The sequence below is a fragment of the Lissotriton vulgaris genome, chromosome 1_1, assembly GCF_964263255.1.
Source record: "Lissotriton vulgaris chromosome 1_1, aLisVul1.2, whole genome shotgun sequence".
NCBI lineage: Eukaryota > Metazoa > Chordata > Amphibia > Caudata > Salamandridae > Lissotriton > Lissotriton vulgaris.
The window spans coordinates 738,650,164-738,664,767 of record NC_141685.1 but is presented as its reverse complement, the minus strand read 5'-3'; the positions used below and the strand labels follow the sequence as shown (position 1 = coordinate 738,664,767).

General features: G+C 48.9%; 2 protein-coding genes across 2 annotated transcripts in view; both read left to right on the top strand.

The window, feature by feature from the left end:
- The window catches only part of ACBD6 (acyl-CoA binding domain containing 6), a 357,145-nt gene that overhangs the window by 302,226 nt on the left and 40,315 nt on the right, over positions 1-14,604 (top strand). The gene's annotated exons all lie outside the window — the stretch shown is intronic.
- On the top strand, positions 5,992-10,169 carry LOC147747742 (non-histone chromosomal protein HMG-17-like). Its single transcript, XM_086934805.1, has 2 exons — positions 5,992-6,142; positions 9,921-10,169. Exons 1-2 carry the CDS (start codon positions 6,053-6,055, stop codon positions 10,071-10,073), a joined length of 243 nt encoding a protein of 80 aa, XP_086790931.1. The 5' UTR covers positions 5,992-6,052; the 3' UTR covers positions 10,074-10,169.

Genomic DNA, 14,604 nt, shown 5'->3' with positions numbered 1-14,604 from the left:
ATTCTCCCCACAAATTATGATGATACTTTTTATGCGGATTTACAAGAAACCAGTGAGCTTGGCACATTTCCTAACATGGAGCTGGTTCCCCCAATCCCGCCAAACCCTTCCATAGAAGAGTCTACTTTGTTTACCGTGGTGATTAGAAAGCGCAGAAGTCCTAGATCTACAATTGCCTTCTGTCGAAGTAAAAACAAACATCCTCATGGAAGTGTTTCAACTTGGAAATCCTCCTCTGAACCCTACTGCAGTTCATCACCCTGACTGGCACACTTCTTGGCACTTGGGCCAAACCCTGCCCTTGCCCACCAGTAAACAGACAAGTGACAAGTCGTCACAGTCCCGCTCTTGGTGACCATGCCTTCTAGATGCAGCCTCCCCAGTGATGAGAGCCTGGTAGTACAGGCACCCACTGGTATGGTTAACCCCCAATTCTTTTGCCAAAACCCCTGAACAGAGAGTCAAAAATAATTGACACGTTTAGGAAGAGGATGTTTTCTTCCACTAAACTCAATCTCCGGTCAGTCAATGCCAGCTGTTTACTAGGAAGGTACTCCCATGCATTATGAGCCTCAGTGGCTGAGATTCTAGCAGAAGTTTGGAAGAATTTTGTGCCAGTTCAGTGCAGGCACCTGAAGATGGCCAGGATGCGGCAAAGTACATCTTCTAGTCCAGCATGGACATGACAAAGTGCTTAGGCAGAGTATTTGGCACTAAGATGGTGTTCCTGCCGCACACATGAGTGGGATGTACAGGCTTCTTGGGTAACGTTCAGGCTTCGCTCATGGATATGCATTTTGATGTCTCTTGCCTCTTTGGCAAGAAGGCCGACTCTGTCCTAGGGCACTTTAAAGAGGGTAGAGCTACTGCATGCTCCATTGAACTTTCCACACCCGCAAGGCAGTATCCTCAACAATTTTGCCCTTTTTGAGGCATCGCTTAGAGGCTTTGCCTTCAGGCAACGTCAAGGCCCACCACCCCAACAACAGACCAGGGTAGGGAATCTAACAGACCACATCAAGGCCAGAAGGGGCACTGGACTTACCAGTCCCCAGCCCCACTGGCAGCAGCTTTAGCTTGTGATTAGCAGCACAAGACCATCCTGTGAGAGGCAGAAATCACTATTTTTCCCCACAGGTTGCAAGCCATTACATCGGACAGGTGGATCCTGCAGATAGTCCAACAGGGCTATGCCCTGCCATTCCTTTCCACCCATTGCCTATTTGGTTTGTCATTAGCAGCACAAGACTACCCTGTGGGAGGCAGGAATCACTAATTTTCTCAGCAGGTTGCAAGCCATAACATTGGGCAGGTGGATCTTGCAGATAGTCCAACGGGGCTAAGCCCTGCGATTCCTTCCCCCATGCCTATTCCACCTACATCACATTCTCTTTTGGAGAACTATTTGTCCCTCTTGCAGCAGGAAGTCCAGGCTGTTTTGCTGGTCTAGTGCCACCATCCAGTCTCCTGGATCCAGGGCGGACAGAACCTATGCCAACTTGAGCATCCATACCTTCAGCAGGAAGAAGTTGGGAGATCAAAGATCTAAAATAGGGCAAAGGCCTCAGCCCTTTTTCGGCACTTGTAAATAACAGGAGTAATCCTCATTTATGATCTCCAAGGCCAGGATACTACTCATGGCTCCTTTCCCCAAGCCATGTGTTGTTCATTATATATAGATATATATATATATATATATATGTCAGCAATTTTCTTTACAGGAAAGAAGGTGAGTCGCACTCCTGGAGGTAATTTTCGAAAGTCTTTTGTTCCGTAGCAGTTTGCTGACCAAATTGTATCCCAATGCATTTCAGTCTCTCCGAGACCTTTCTCAAGGGGGCCAGTGGCATCAGTGAAGGGAGGAGCGGTGTCACGGCCTCATGGTTCTCGTGTTCCTCACTCAGGAACTGGATGACTTGATTCCCCCCTGGTGGGTGCCTTAGTCGGCTGGTCCGATGAGGTTCTTGGTATTTGTAGTCCGCTCCTGCTGCCCTCTTTAACCCTGTCGACGAGCGTTGCCCGCCGTTGCTGCTATTTACCCTCGCCTCATTTACCTATGTTTAAAGGCACTGAGGGATATATATATATATATATATATATATATATATATATATATATATATATATATATATATATATATATATATATATATATATATATATATTCCGAAATTCTCAATTTTTGGACCCCATCTCAGAAGTTTCATGCAGATCTGCGATTTTGTAAATTTATAATTGAGCCTTTTTTAGTCAAAGCCTACATTTTAATTATTGGCCAATTTTTTCAAACTAAAAAACTTATCCAAGAAATCCGAGTATGAATTGTATTTATATTTAATGATACATAAAGATCATAGGCGACCCATGCTTGATTCAGCCATATCCCCTTTCTGTCTAAGTACTGCTTTCATGCAATGGAGAAATCTTGCATTTCTGGCAAGTAGGCTATCCACTTGTTGGATGTCCAATTGGCTTGTTGGATATCTATTGTGCTCCTATTGGATAAGTATTGTTACTTCTGTCTGCCAGTGTGTTCATTCCATCCAAAGCTACCCATGGATTTCGCTCAGGCATATACATTTCTGAGACTTTTATTTCCAATAAACACAAACTTCAGCTCTTTTTCATTGCTGATTAATTTGACGGCTGAGGCACTGTATTTTATTGTATGGCTTAACATTACTTTTCCCACCAGTGAGGACATCACATCTCAAATAGTGAGGAAAAACCACTATACCCAGTGACTCTTTGGGATTGCACCAGCTAGCCAAGAAAAGATACCCTATGAATCATCTGACGTGTACTGTCCTGTTTCACTCTGCCTAATCCGGTGGATATTTCTAACAGAAAACAGTATACAGAGTAATCAATACACAGATCTCGACCCTACGCTTCAACCTGCGTTGTCCTAGTACTGTGTCCAAATAACTTACAACAGTACTGATCTACTTCAAGACAACACTTTGCTATGGATGCTTTGTCATCTGAAGAGGGGCTTCAATGAGGTGAAAAATGCACCTTTCGTGAATTTCCAGATACATAAAATGTTTTTTCCACTTTTTAACCACTCAAAAATGCTTCCTTCGTAAATGAGAAGCACTGTTTTTACTCTGTAGGGCTTCATTTTAACCCCAAAGTAAAACTAAATATTCCCACTTCAAAACTTTATCCAGAACACTGATATGATTGACATGTTCATGCTTTTAAGCTATTTATTCAAAGGTGAGTAAGAGACTCCAGAGCATTCATTGATAACTAAGCAAATAGAACTGCCAATATTGCAGAAGTAAAATAAGACGATAAAATAAAGGGTGTAAATAGAATATAGTTCATCGATGAAGTAAACAGTAATGTAACACTGACACAGGAAGGAAGACAGCGGGGAGAGACAAAGTGTATTTTCTTTTTTAAAGATTCTTAATTGAATCACAGTGGTGAGTATTGGATGGGAATGTGACTTTCAGGTGCATTACAAAATAAAGCCTTAAACAACATGGAAGTTGGGTTGCTTCCTTTTTTCCAACAAGCATTTGCAAAGCCTTCTGGCTGCCAGTACCAACTTTTTGGCTTTGTCAATGCTTTTTGCCAATGCTATACAGTCTTGGCAAAACCATTATGTATAAGCATGTATGTGTCATGAGGCAATGGCTGCCCAACATCACGACTCATGGACTCATTGGTCATGACGTGCCAGCAGTTTTGTTTTAATTTACCAATACAAGATGGTGGACACCCATTTGGAGCGGTAAATTAAATTTTTTAAAGTGCATCTTTTTTGGGAAAAGAGCACCTGGTAGCAAATTGAAGTGGCTGTGCCTGCTAAAATCTAAGATCGAAATTGAGAGTGGGGCGGATCAGTGGAGCGGGCCGGTGATGAAATAAGCGCTGACTAGTAGTAGAGCAAGTGGGGCAGAAGCTATGGAGGAGTTGGTTGGGGTGCTAAAATAGACATAACTGAGTGGGATGAAGAAGGGCTGGGGGAACAGCAAACTATCCATTGGAAATGGAGAGCGCAGGGTATGGTTTGAAGGGTGAAGCAGCACATAAGGGAGAGAAGAAGAAGAAAATCATGCACTCAGATGAAGTGATCAGAGAAAAAAATAAATCCCTAAATGGAAGTTGTGGAAGGATACAAGTTAACCAGTCAAAAGCATGGTTAAAGAACCTGTGCTCCAGTAGAGGAACAGACACAAGAAGGAAAGCCATTGAATAAGAAGAATTCAAATAGGGTTCACAAGAAAGCCAACCAGAGGTAAGCAGTGGACTGATCCAAAGACCACTATAAGAATCGTATTGTCACAATAGATCATTAGCAGCAAACACCTACAAGCTGTTAGCAGCAAAACCTAAAAAGGGAAGATCGTTATCAATTAGTCAGGTGCTCAAGAATTAGGTTGCAGTAGGTACAGTAAGAAATTAGGTTGCAGTAGGTACAGTAAGAAAATCAAGAAGGGCAACGTGGGTTTGGAGAGCTCTAGCCTAATGTTTGATAGCCTCAAGCTCAGATGCATGATCCATGTTCTTTAAAAAAAAAAACCACATTTTATTAAAGGTTGCATACAGTATGCAGAGCTCTGTACCCCAGAGACGTCTGCAGGTCAATTAGGCACACCAAATAGATTGCAATCCAGTTTTTTTAAAGGAGAGAAACAAAGGACATATACAAATAATGCAAAAAGAACAGCCCCCCACCCCACAAACTCCCCCCCCAAACCCCCGCCCCCCGAACCCCACCCAACCCCATCGCACGTTCGCCATCACTCGTCTTCAACTCTTCATAGATGTACCAATCTAGATGCATGCACCTGCCCTTGTAGCCTCATCATATTTCACCCGGCGGGTCCTGATCCACCGGAGGCTCAAGCCACAAGCCCCTAAAGTCAGCCCAGCGCTTCCAAATTTTATAATGTTTCCGTCGACATCCCCAGGCAACAAATGTCTGCTGTTCTAGCCCCATGCAGAAGTCGAACCCTCTCTTCCATGCCACTACTGAGGGGGCTCGCGTGTCTTTCCAAGCTCTGGCCACGTCCCTTTTGGCCAGTGTGAGGCCCAGCAGGAGTAGGTGTCTCTTGTATATGTTGTCTCCTACTCCATCCATTACATGCAGGAGCCCCAACTGCGGTGTACGGGGGAGCTCCCACCCCAGGACCTCAGATACACAATCCCACACCCTTTTCTAGAACCTATCTAGCAAGGTGCAATCCCACACTGTGTGTATAAATGTCCCAATGTCGTGCCCACATCTTAGGCAATCCGGGGATGCTATCAGACCCTCTCGCCACAAACGTTGTCTAGTAAAGTACACCCTGTTAAGATATTTAAACTGGATGAGCCGTAGGCGCATCGAGATGGCAGCCCCCCGAGGCCCTGCCAATGCCTCCCTCCTATCTTCCACTTCCAATGATCCAACATCCCTTTCCCAAGACTCTCGTAGCTTCTGTAGCGAGGGGGCACAGTGCATAACTAGGGATTGGTATATGCGCGATGTCTTTTTGGTTCCCAAGTCTCCCATGAACACTTTAGGCCCCAGGGGACTAAATTCAGGAAGGGGGTCCAATCCCACCAGACACGGGGCAAGGGCGTGACAAAACTGAAGATACCTAAAAAAAATTGCGATCGGGGCATACCAAACTCCTGGCTCATTTCCTGAAAGGACTTAAGTGTCGCCCCTGACAAAACATCCCCCAAAGTAGATATTCCAAGACTATCCCAACCACCGAAGCCCTGTAAAGCCGCCAGTCCATGCAAGCGGCCATTACGCCAGAGGGGGGGTTTCATTAGTCAGTGTATTCCACCACACCATACGTCTCAAGGCTTGTGTCCAGATCTGGAACACAATCTGCGTGATGGGTGGTAGCGTCTTCCGGATCTGCGCCGCGTATGGTGTGAAGCGTATGGGCACCCATCAGAAAGTGCTCCAGGGCGTACGCCGGGTCTCCCCTATCCCCGTACCACCACTCATTCAAAACTAGAAGGTAGGATTCCTCTCCGCAATCCTCATCCACTCCAGTCCGGTGTCTTCTGTACCTGCTGCCCGTTCGTAATACGCAACCATGCCCAAGAGAAAGGCTGATGGAGATGCTAAGGCGTCAAAGGTGAAAGACGAGCCCCAGAGAAGATCGGCGCGATTGTCTGCGAAACCTGCCAAAAGCTGAGCCCAAATCTAAACAAGCATTTACAATGCAATGGTTTTGCCTTTGTTAAAGTTAGAGCTATTGGCATTGCTCTTGACATTATTTTTATTTATGTTTTTTGTAAACATAAATAAATAATCTCTTGCCCCTCTTCATGAATGATGAGATTCTTTAAAAGATGTCGGTATTTGTCTAACAAGGTTCCTTTTAAAGTTAAACTGACTGCTTGGAGCTAAGGAGTGGGTGTTCCCCATTGAAGGCGATTCACTTCTGCGGTTCTGGGGAGAAGCCGTTCAATTACTGGTTGCAGGGCACCATTTATGTATTTTGTCATTTATGTTTCTGCTGCATGCAATGCTTAATTTGAACCAGTGGTTGACGGTGGGGCCCACAGGCTCATTTTTGCAGACCGGCACTTATTTTCTTGCAGACATTTATTGAGAGCAAGAGAGGGGAAAATTCACAAAAAGGAAAGAAGGAGGAAGAGAAAGAAAGAAAGAAAAACATTGCAAAGGGATAAAGCAGGAACCTGCAAGAGTTGCACTTTACAAATACTGACTAAGATACAGGGGGCGGGAGTGCCACGTGGTGGATTAGAGAGGCATGAGCTGGATTTAACACTACGAAGCCTTGGTGATTGGTGTACGACATTTAATAGCGCAGGCCACAGACATCCGAGCAGAGCTTTGGGAGCCCGCACCGATTCTTTTACAAAATAAGCACTGGCTGCATGTGGTTGGATGACGCCATAATGTTCTTAGAAGTCTTCAAAGCTTTGAGCCTGTAGGTATATGTACACAGAGCTATACACACACACACACACAGCTCCTCCTCTACACACATTGACAGGCTTTGTATACACAGCTACATACACACACAGCTACAGACATGCACAGTTATACAGACAGACACAGTTACACACACACACACAGTATTATACAAACATAGCATTACACACAGACAGCATCACTCAGCTCCTGGACACATCTGCACGCATACACAGCTACAGACCCACACATACACATAGCATAATACACATATAGTATCATACACACATACACAGCATGACTTAGCTCTTGTACACATATAGCAACATACACAGCATGACTTAGCTCTTGTTAACATGGATTGTATGCATTATTATTAGTCAAGATGGAGGCTCTGGGTCAATCCAAAAATATATTTAAGCTTTTGGTATTCTCTGAGGCAACGTCCCCATCTCAGCTAAATACAGAGCACTGCCCCTGGTCACATCTTATGCTCTTAGCAAGAAAGAACTGCCTCAGGTCATGGTCTTTGCTGGACTTGTGTCTCAGTAAATTATTGTGGTTTTGTTGCCCCATGTAGTACACTCTGGGAAACTTGTGAACTTCGGGTTCTATCCCTTGTGCAACAGAGTGACTAGGTTTACTGGCTGCGTCAGGTGCTCAGCTGTGAACAAACGCCATATGATACGCCAGGTTGCCGCATGCTTTGGGCCATAGGGGTCACTCCCTTCAAACTTATGTGAATCGGTTGACTCCGCATCTGGACTATTCAAAACTGAAAAGGTAATTGCAAAGTTGATTAGTTGTTTCAGGCCAATGTACCTCGTGGTTAGTGCGCCCTAGCTGCAGAGGGACATGAAGTGTCCAGCCATAACGATATGCCCTTGGCGCCTCGTGGCAGAAGCTGCAGCGGACTGGCGCTTCAAGGGTTCATACTAGCGCCGGCTTCATGCTCCAGGTTCTAAGGCACTAGGGGCTAGGGCCTCTAACGTTAACACTTAGTTGCCTCAGGCACCAAGTGATAAGCACCTTGAAAGGTTAACACAGACTTGTGTGCCTCCTGTCCTGGTTCTCTAGGAGACTCGTGAACGGTCTTAACAGCCCTGGCACCTCAGGCCCTGGCACGTCAAAGTTAAGTCTCTTTGCTTGTCTGCCCCCTGGATATGCAGGTACGCGCGCCTCGCAAGTGAATGTTTTCTGGCTTCCTCGTGCCCAGAATGTGCAGAATGTGCCAGGACAGGTTCTTCCAGTCCTAGAGGAAGAGCTGGGAAGTCCGCGGTGCCACTCCCAGGCTTGCCGCTGAACTCTGCCTCCCCTTTGAACGGCCCGAAAGACGTGCTCCGCTCCGCCCCGCGACCTAATCATGTGCACCTGGGAGAGCGCGCGACGGCGAGGCTCCATGCACGCGGGCGCCCCTCTCGTGCCACCCTAACACACACGGGCCCGGCCTGGAACAGCGGGGGTGGGCGACAGGCTGCCCCAAGCGCTTCAACGCAGAACAGGGTTGTGGCATTTAGGCGGGGGCACTGGGTTCAGCGGCCACTGCCATACACACGAGCGGATAAAGCACTCCCCCTTGGGTGAAAGTGAGACGGCGCTGCGGTTGGCTCTACCCAGGTGTCTGACAAGCCACACAATTTGGAATTCTGGTACTCCTATGCTACGGAATGCATAGTTCAAACAGAGCCTGGCCGGGAGAGATCCGAGGGCTGCTAAAGCCCGAACGAAACGTGTCCTTGTTTCGCAATTGTATTTATATAGCGCTTACGACCCCGCACAAGGTGTTGAAGCATTCTTGCCCGCTCACAGACATCCGGGGCTGTCGAGCCCCACTTACTGAGGGGAAAGGAGGCACTGGTTGAGAAAAGCATCTGCTGCACCAATAGTAGCTATGCACCTGGTCCCGCGTTGCTCCTGTGCACCGTTTAATCCCATCCGACCGCACCAACCCAGGTTGTTGCTTGACATCCACTTTGTTGTTTTCGTCTTTCCACCATCCTGCATCGCTGCTTTCAACACACATCCAGGACCAGATCACACCGAAAAAAAAGCAACACACACTCTGTCTCGTAACTATTTAAGAGACCGAAGCACTGGAGAAGTCCTTCCTTTCTTCTGCTCGCGTTCTCTTGGTGCCCGAAATAGATACCCCAGAGCCCCGCACTTATGCTCCAGAGTTACACACTTCCATGCATTTGGAGGCTATAACAAAGAAGCAGAAATAAGAGAGAGCACATCGCCCTCAAGTGGGTCATAAAAGTGAAATAGTAACAAAAACGTTAGAACTTTAATAGTCTTTAACGTGTTACATGCCTTCTCAGGCACTCACCGGGTCTCGTCGGCGGCTTAAGAGCTCCCTCTCCTCGGGACTCTCCTCGGTCTCCGGCGTAGGTTGCAGGCTGCTTCTTCCTCCACTTAGGTCCCGGGCCGGCAGCCAATCAGAGCGCGGCCTGGGGAATGACGAGTGTCCCGCAGTACCGCCCCCGGCCTGCCTGACTTCCTGGTCGCGGGCCGGGCGGCGATGGGGACAATTCCTGAAAAACACGAAAACGGGTCCGCGTTGACGGACAGATTCACCTCCCATGCCCCTTCTGCGAACACGCATAAATAAAACACACGGAGAGCGGGAGGGGAGGGTGGGAACAAACACACGGAGAGCGGGAGGGGGGGTGGGGGGGGGGGCAGGGGCGGGAAGAAACACGCAGAGCAGGAAGGCAGGTGCACGGAGAGCGGGAGGGGGGGCAGGGGCGGGAACAAACACGCAGAGCAGGAAGGCAGGTGCCGGCAATGCCGGACCAGATTCGGGGGCGTTCCCGGCTTTCAGCTGACGTCGCGTGACGTAGGCAAAAGCCAAAGAATCTCGGGAACGCCCCCGTGTCTGGTCCGGCATTGACGGACAGGCCCCTCGTCCAATGGCTAGCCTCCATTTATGGAGCTAGCCAATCGGAGGAGGGGGCGTATCCCAACCCACACACACAACTCAAGAGGTTTTTTGGCACATGCGCAAAGCGCATGGCCAGTCAAAACCTAAAAAGCGGCCCCAAAGAAGACCGACAAACACCCAAAAGGCAAGAAGGGGGAAGGACAGCAAAGAAGCAAACAACCCAGCAGAAAACGGCGATGCTAAATCTGATCAGGCACAGAAAGCTGAAGGAGCTGCAGATGCAAAGTGAAATGTGTGACTTTTTGATAATTGTGTACTTCTGGTGACTGTACAGTTTGAAATATTATTTTTTATCAGGTTTTATAAAATGCAGAATTTTGTTTTACTTTTTTTAAGCTATGTTAGCACATACAACTTTGTTTGTGGGAGGGACGAAATGTTCTGTCATTAACTGTTAAAACAGAACTTGAAGTTCAAAGGGCCTTTTTTTTCCGGACGAGCAAAAGTGGATCTCAAAGTAAATATCTGGCTAGTACAAGAATGCATTTTTACATTGTGCTTCAAGTGAATAGTTTGGGGAGTTCAGTACCGTATTCGATGTAATCTGCAGTACCCCATTGGCAATATTCGACTCCGTCTATCTGTATACTTACTCCTGTATAACTTGGGCAGCTATTTAAGAAAAACATGTGACATTGTCTACTAGGCATTAGTTGCGGTTTCTGGGTAAGAGTGGGCACGACTGCATCGAGGCTCAAACGTGTTTGTAACTTGGAGGAACATACATTTTATCTTGCTCAATTCTGCAGTTTTAAACGTTCCTTAGGGTAGGCTTGTGAACTGTTGTTAAGAACAACATAAATGTGAAGTGTCCACCCTCACTCTAATCTTTCCCCGTTCAAAAAGATTTTATTTTTATTGGTTTTGTAGTAAATTTGTTTGCAGGTCCACTGGGGAAAGGACAGTGGAGTGCTGAGTTGTAATGTAGCCCATGTCTCGCCTCAATTGCCATTGCTGTTTGAGAAAGTATCAATTAATAAAACTTGGATGGTGTTTGACTGGGGGAGGGGGGGGGGAGGGGGGGAGGGGGGAGGACTAGAAGGTGGGAGGCCTGGTAGTATGAAAGGATGTCCGAGGTTGCTAATCCACCGCAATAAGTAGACAAAAAGCATGTACGCACCGCCACCCGCACTGCACCCCCAGCCCAGAGGAATTGCCCCAGCGCAGAGTCCACCTGTCTAAACCATTGGGGTGAGACAGGATATGGATGATTCTGCAATTGATACAACAGCCTGGGGAGAGCCACCATCTTAAAGATGGCCGATCTACCATAAATGGTCAGCGGCATGCAGGTCCATGTCTTGATATCTGCCTTAACCCGCTCCCAAACTAGTGCCACATTCCGCTCCCAGGAGACAGTGGGCACCTCGGAGAGGAAAACTCCCAAATACTTAACTCCCCCAACAGCTACCTGTAATGCTGATGCCCAATCCCCGGCATCCGTGTGTCCCCCCAGCACCCACAAGGTTGATTTGCGGGGGTTCATGTAGAGCCCGGATGTCTCGCAAAAGATTTTCATGATTTCCATAACGCAAGGAACCGACCTATTGATGTCTGTAAGGAAGAAAGGGACATCGTCCGCATAGAGCGCAATCCTGTCTGATGGGCCTTAGGCCCATTCAAACCCCCTCATCTGCGCATCAATGCGCACCCACGCAGTCAGCGGCTCCATGGCCAAAGCAAAGAGATAAGGTGATAGGGGCAGCCCTGCCTGGTGCCCCGCCCAATGGTAAATCTGGAGGATATAGCCCCCGCCACCCTGACCAAGGTTGTCAAATCTGTGTACAGTAGCCGTAGATAGGACAGGAAACGTGGGCCAAAATTAAGCCGCGGCAGGAGGGCGAACAGGTAGACCCAGCTCAGCGAGTCGAATGCCCTGTCCATGTCAGCTAACAGGAGCACTGCCGGTACCCCCGTACTCCGGACCGCCGCAATGGCCACATGTGCTCTCCGAATGTTATGCCTGGTCGCCCTCTGGACCTAACTCCTTAGCTTTATAAAAAAAAATGGTCGCCCTCTGGGACATAAAGCCGGCCTGATCTGGGTGGACAAGGTCCGTTATGTAGGGTAGTAGCCAATTGGCCAGAGCTTTGGCCAAGATCTTGGCCTCTACATTGAGCAAGGAGATAGGACGGTACGATGCATGTTGGTCTGGGGGTCGGCCCGGCCCGGCTTGTGGAACACGACCACCTCTGCATGTCTCCAATCAGGGGGAGGACTACCACACTCTCTGGCCTCCTCCATAGCCGCTCTATAGTGGGCGCCGAGCTGTAGGTGATACTTCCTATAGAATTCGCTAGGGAACCCATTGGGTCCAGGGGCCTTGCCCGTGTTAAGTTGGCCCAATGCCGTGCCCAGTTCCTCCTCTGTCAGCGGGAGCTTCAATCGCTCCCGCACTGCGTCGGAAACCGCTTGTGGCGGCAAGTTGGCCAGGAATTTATCCACCACATCCGCGGGGAGACATTCATTCGGGGCATATAGACCTGCATAGTAAACGGCAAAGCTTTCCGCCAATTCCATAGGATCCGTGACCGGGGACCCCTCACTGTCCAGAATTCCCGGTAGGGTCTGAGCCTGGCACAGCCGGTGTAGCATTGTTCCCGTTTTATACCCCCCACTGGTAGATCCTACTGCGCGTCGCAAGCCATATCTGTCTCGCTTCATCCATCAACATGGATGCATAGGACTTTTGTGCCAAAAGGAGCTGCCCCGCCGCCTGAGCCCCACCCTCTATACTGCCCTGGAACTCTAATGCCGCAATCTCAGCCTCGGCACGCACCAAGTCCGCCCTGGGTTTCTTCCGGGCAGCCGCGCACCAGGCTATGTCGACCCCCGTAGAGTTGGTTTCATGGCCTCCCATACTGTGCTGACCTCCGCAACAGACCCCACATTCTCGGCCAGGAAGTGGGTAATGGCCTCACCCATAGGTTTCTGATAGTCCTGCAACTGCAGGTGCCACACGGATAAACGCCATCTGAATGCCCGCCGTCCCTTGTCCAAACAAACATCAACAGTGGTGGGGGAATGATCCAAAAGCCCGCGTGGCAGGATATCTGCTGCCTCCACCCTAGTAATTCGCCGTCCCGGGGACAAATATGTAATCTAATCTAGAGAAGGATTTGGGTACAGCTGAAAGGTACGTGTATCCCCGTGTGTTACCATGTAGATGCCGCCATGTGTCAACCCAATTAACCCCTCAAGCCATGTCATTTAGTTTAGTGGGAGGGTTCACAACCCGTCCTCCCCCTGGTCGAAACCTGTCGGCTAGGCTGTGAATGACGTCATTCCGATCACCACCAATGACCATCAGCGCTTCAGAGATGTCCGCCCACACCGCAAATAACTTTTCGACCAAAGATCACTGCAAAGGAGCCGGGGCATAGACACTCCCAAAAACCAGGGGCTCCTCACCGACCATGCCTTTGATAATAATATAGCGACCCTCTGTATCAACCCACTGAGCTGAGTGGACATAGGGGGTTCTGCGGGGTACCAGGATGGCAACTCCCCTAGAACCCTTACTAAAGCCTGCATGATATATCTGTTGGTAATCATAGCGTTGTAAACACATCGTTTTTGTACCTAGTAAATGGGTTTCCCGTAGCATCAGCACATCTGCTCCAGCCCTCTTCGCCTGCCGCAAAACCGCCCCCCTCTTAACCTTGTCCAGGACTCCCCGCACATTCCAGCCGAGTAATCTGAGAGACCCCTTGGGCCCACGCGCCCTATTCTCATAGTTTGCCATCAGGGACCATCAAGGGCGAACTCCCGGATACTGGCCCCATCGGTGCACACATTTCCACAATCAAGACCCTCGCGGGACCGTGCGACTCCCCTCCCTCCCATCTGACCCTTCCCCCAATGCAAATAACCCCCCCAACCCCAACCCCCACCTCATACCTCAAAAAAACGATGAAGTACCTGTTGCGGTATAGCGGACCCCCGGCCCCCAACATTGGGCCTGAGGCCATCCACACCAATGGATCCCCATGGAACTCCCCCAAACCCCTTCAACCACCCTCAACCTACCCGCTTGCAGGGGAACAACCCGCCCAGAACATTTCTCCCCCCACCCCGCGCCCCGACAGTCTCAAAGTCACATGTTGATCTGCACTTCGAAAGTCCTCCGCCCGTATAGTAGGAAACCTTCTACATTTTAATACACAGTGCCATAATCAGTCATGACATATACTATGCTCCTGGGTTTCGCCCGCCAGAGACCTCAAGTACCCTCCGCCTGGCTTCCAGAGGCCCCTTTCCCCTTCTCTGAGGCACTGCCCGATGTGGAGCGCTGTCTGGACCTGGACTTCCAATTATCTTTCTGCCGTGCCCCCCGAGTGGCCCGTGCCTGCGACCCACTCTGAGAAGAATCCGACTCCAGCTCCGGCTGTGTATGTACTCTCACCGACACTGTCTCATCCGTCCAATTGAACACCTCCTCTGGGGTATCAAAGAAATGAGTGCGGGACTGAAACAAAACCCGCAGGCGAGCCGGAAAGAGCAAGGTTTAGGGCAGTTTTAAGTCCCTCAGACAAGCCTTGGCCGCTGTAAACGATTGCCTTTGTTGCTGTACCATACAGGTATAGTCTGGAAAAATCAGGATACAGTGGTTCTCATAAAGTGGTGGTTCCTTTGCCCTGGTGAGTCGCAGGATAGTGTCACGATCATGATAGTTCAACAGTTTGGCTATTACTGCCCGTGGATGTGCCCCAACCGGCGGTTTTTGCATGAGGGCCCGATGCGCCGGCTCAATTACAAAG

Bases quoted from the DNA above. Each gene is read 5' to 3' on its own strand.
- LOC147747742 (XM_086934805.1), top strand. From the start codon at position 6,053: ATGCCCAAGAGAAAGGCTGATGGAGATGCTAAGGCGTCAAAGGTGAAA. The intron at 6,143-9,920 runs GCCAAAAGCTGA...GCGCATGGCCAG, and splicing joins CGCGATTGTCTGCGAAACCT to TCAAAACCTAAAAAGCGGCC.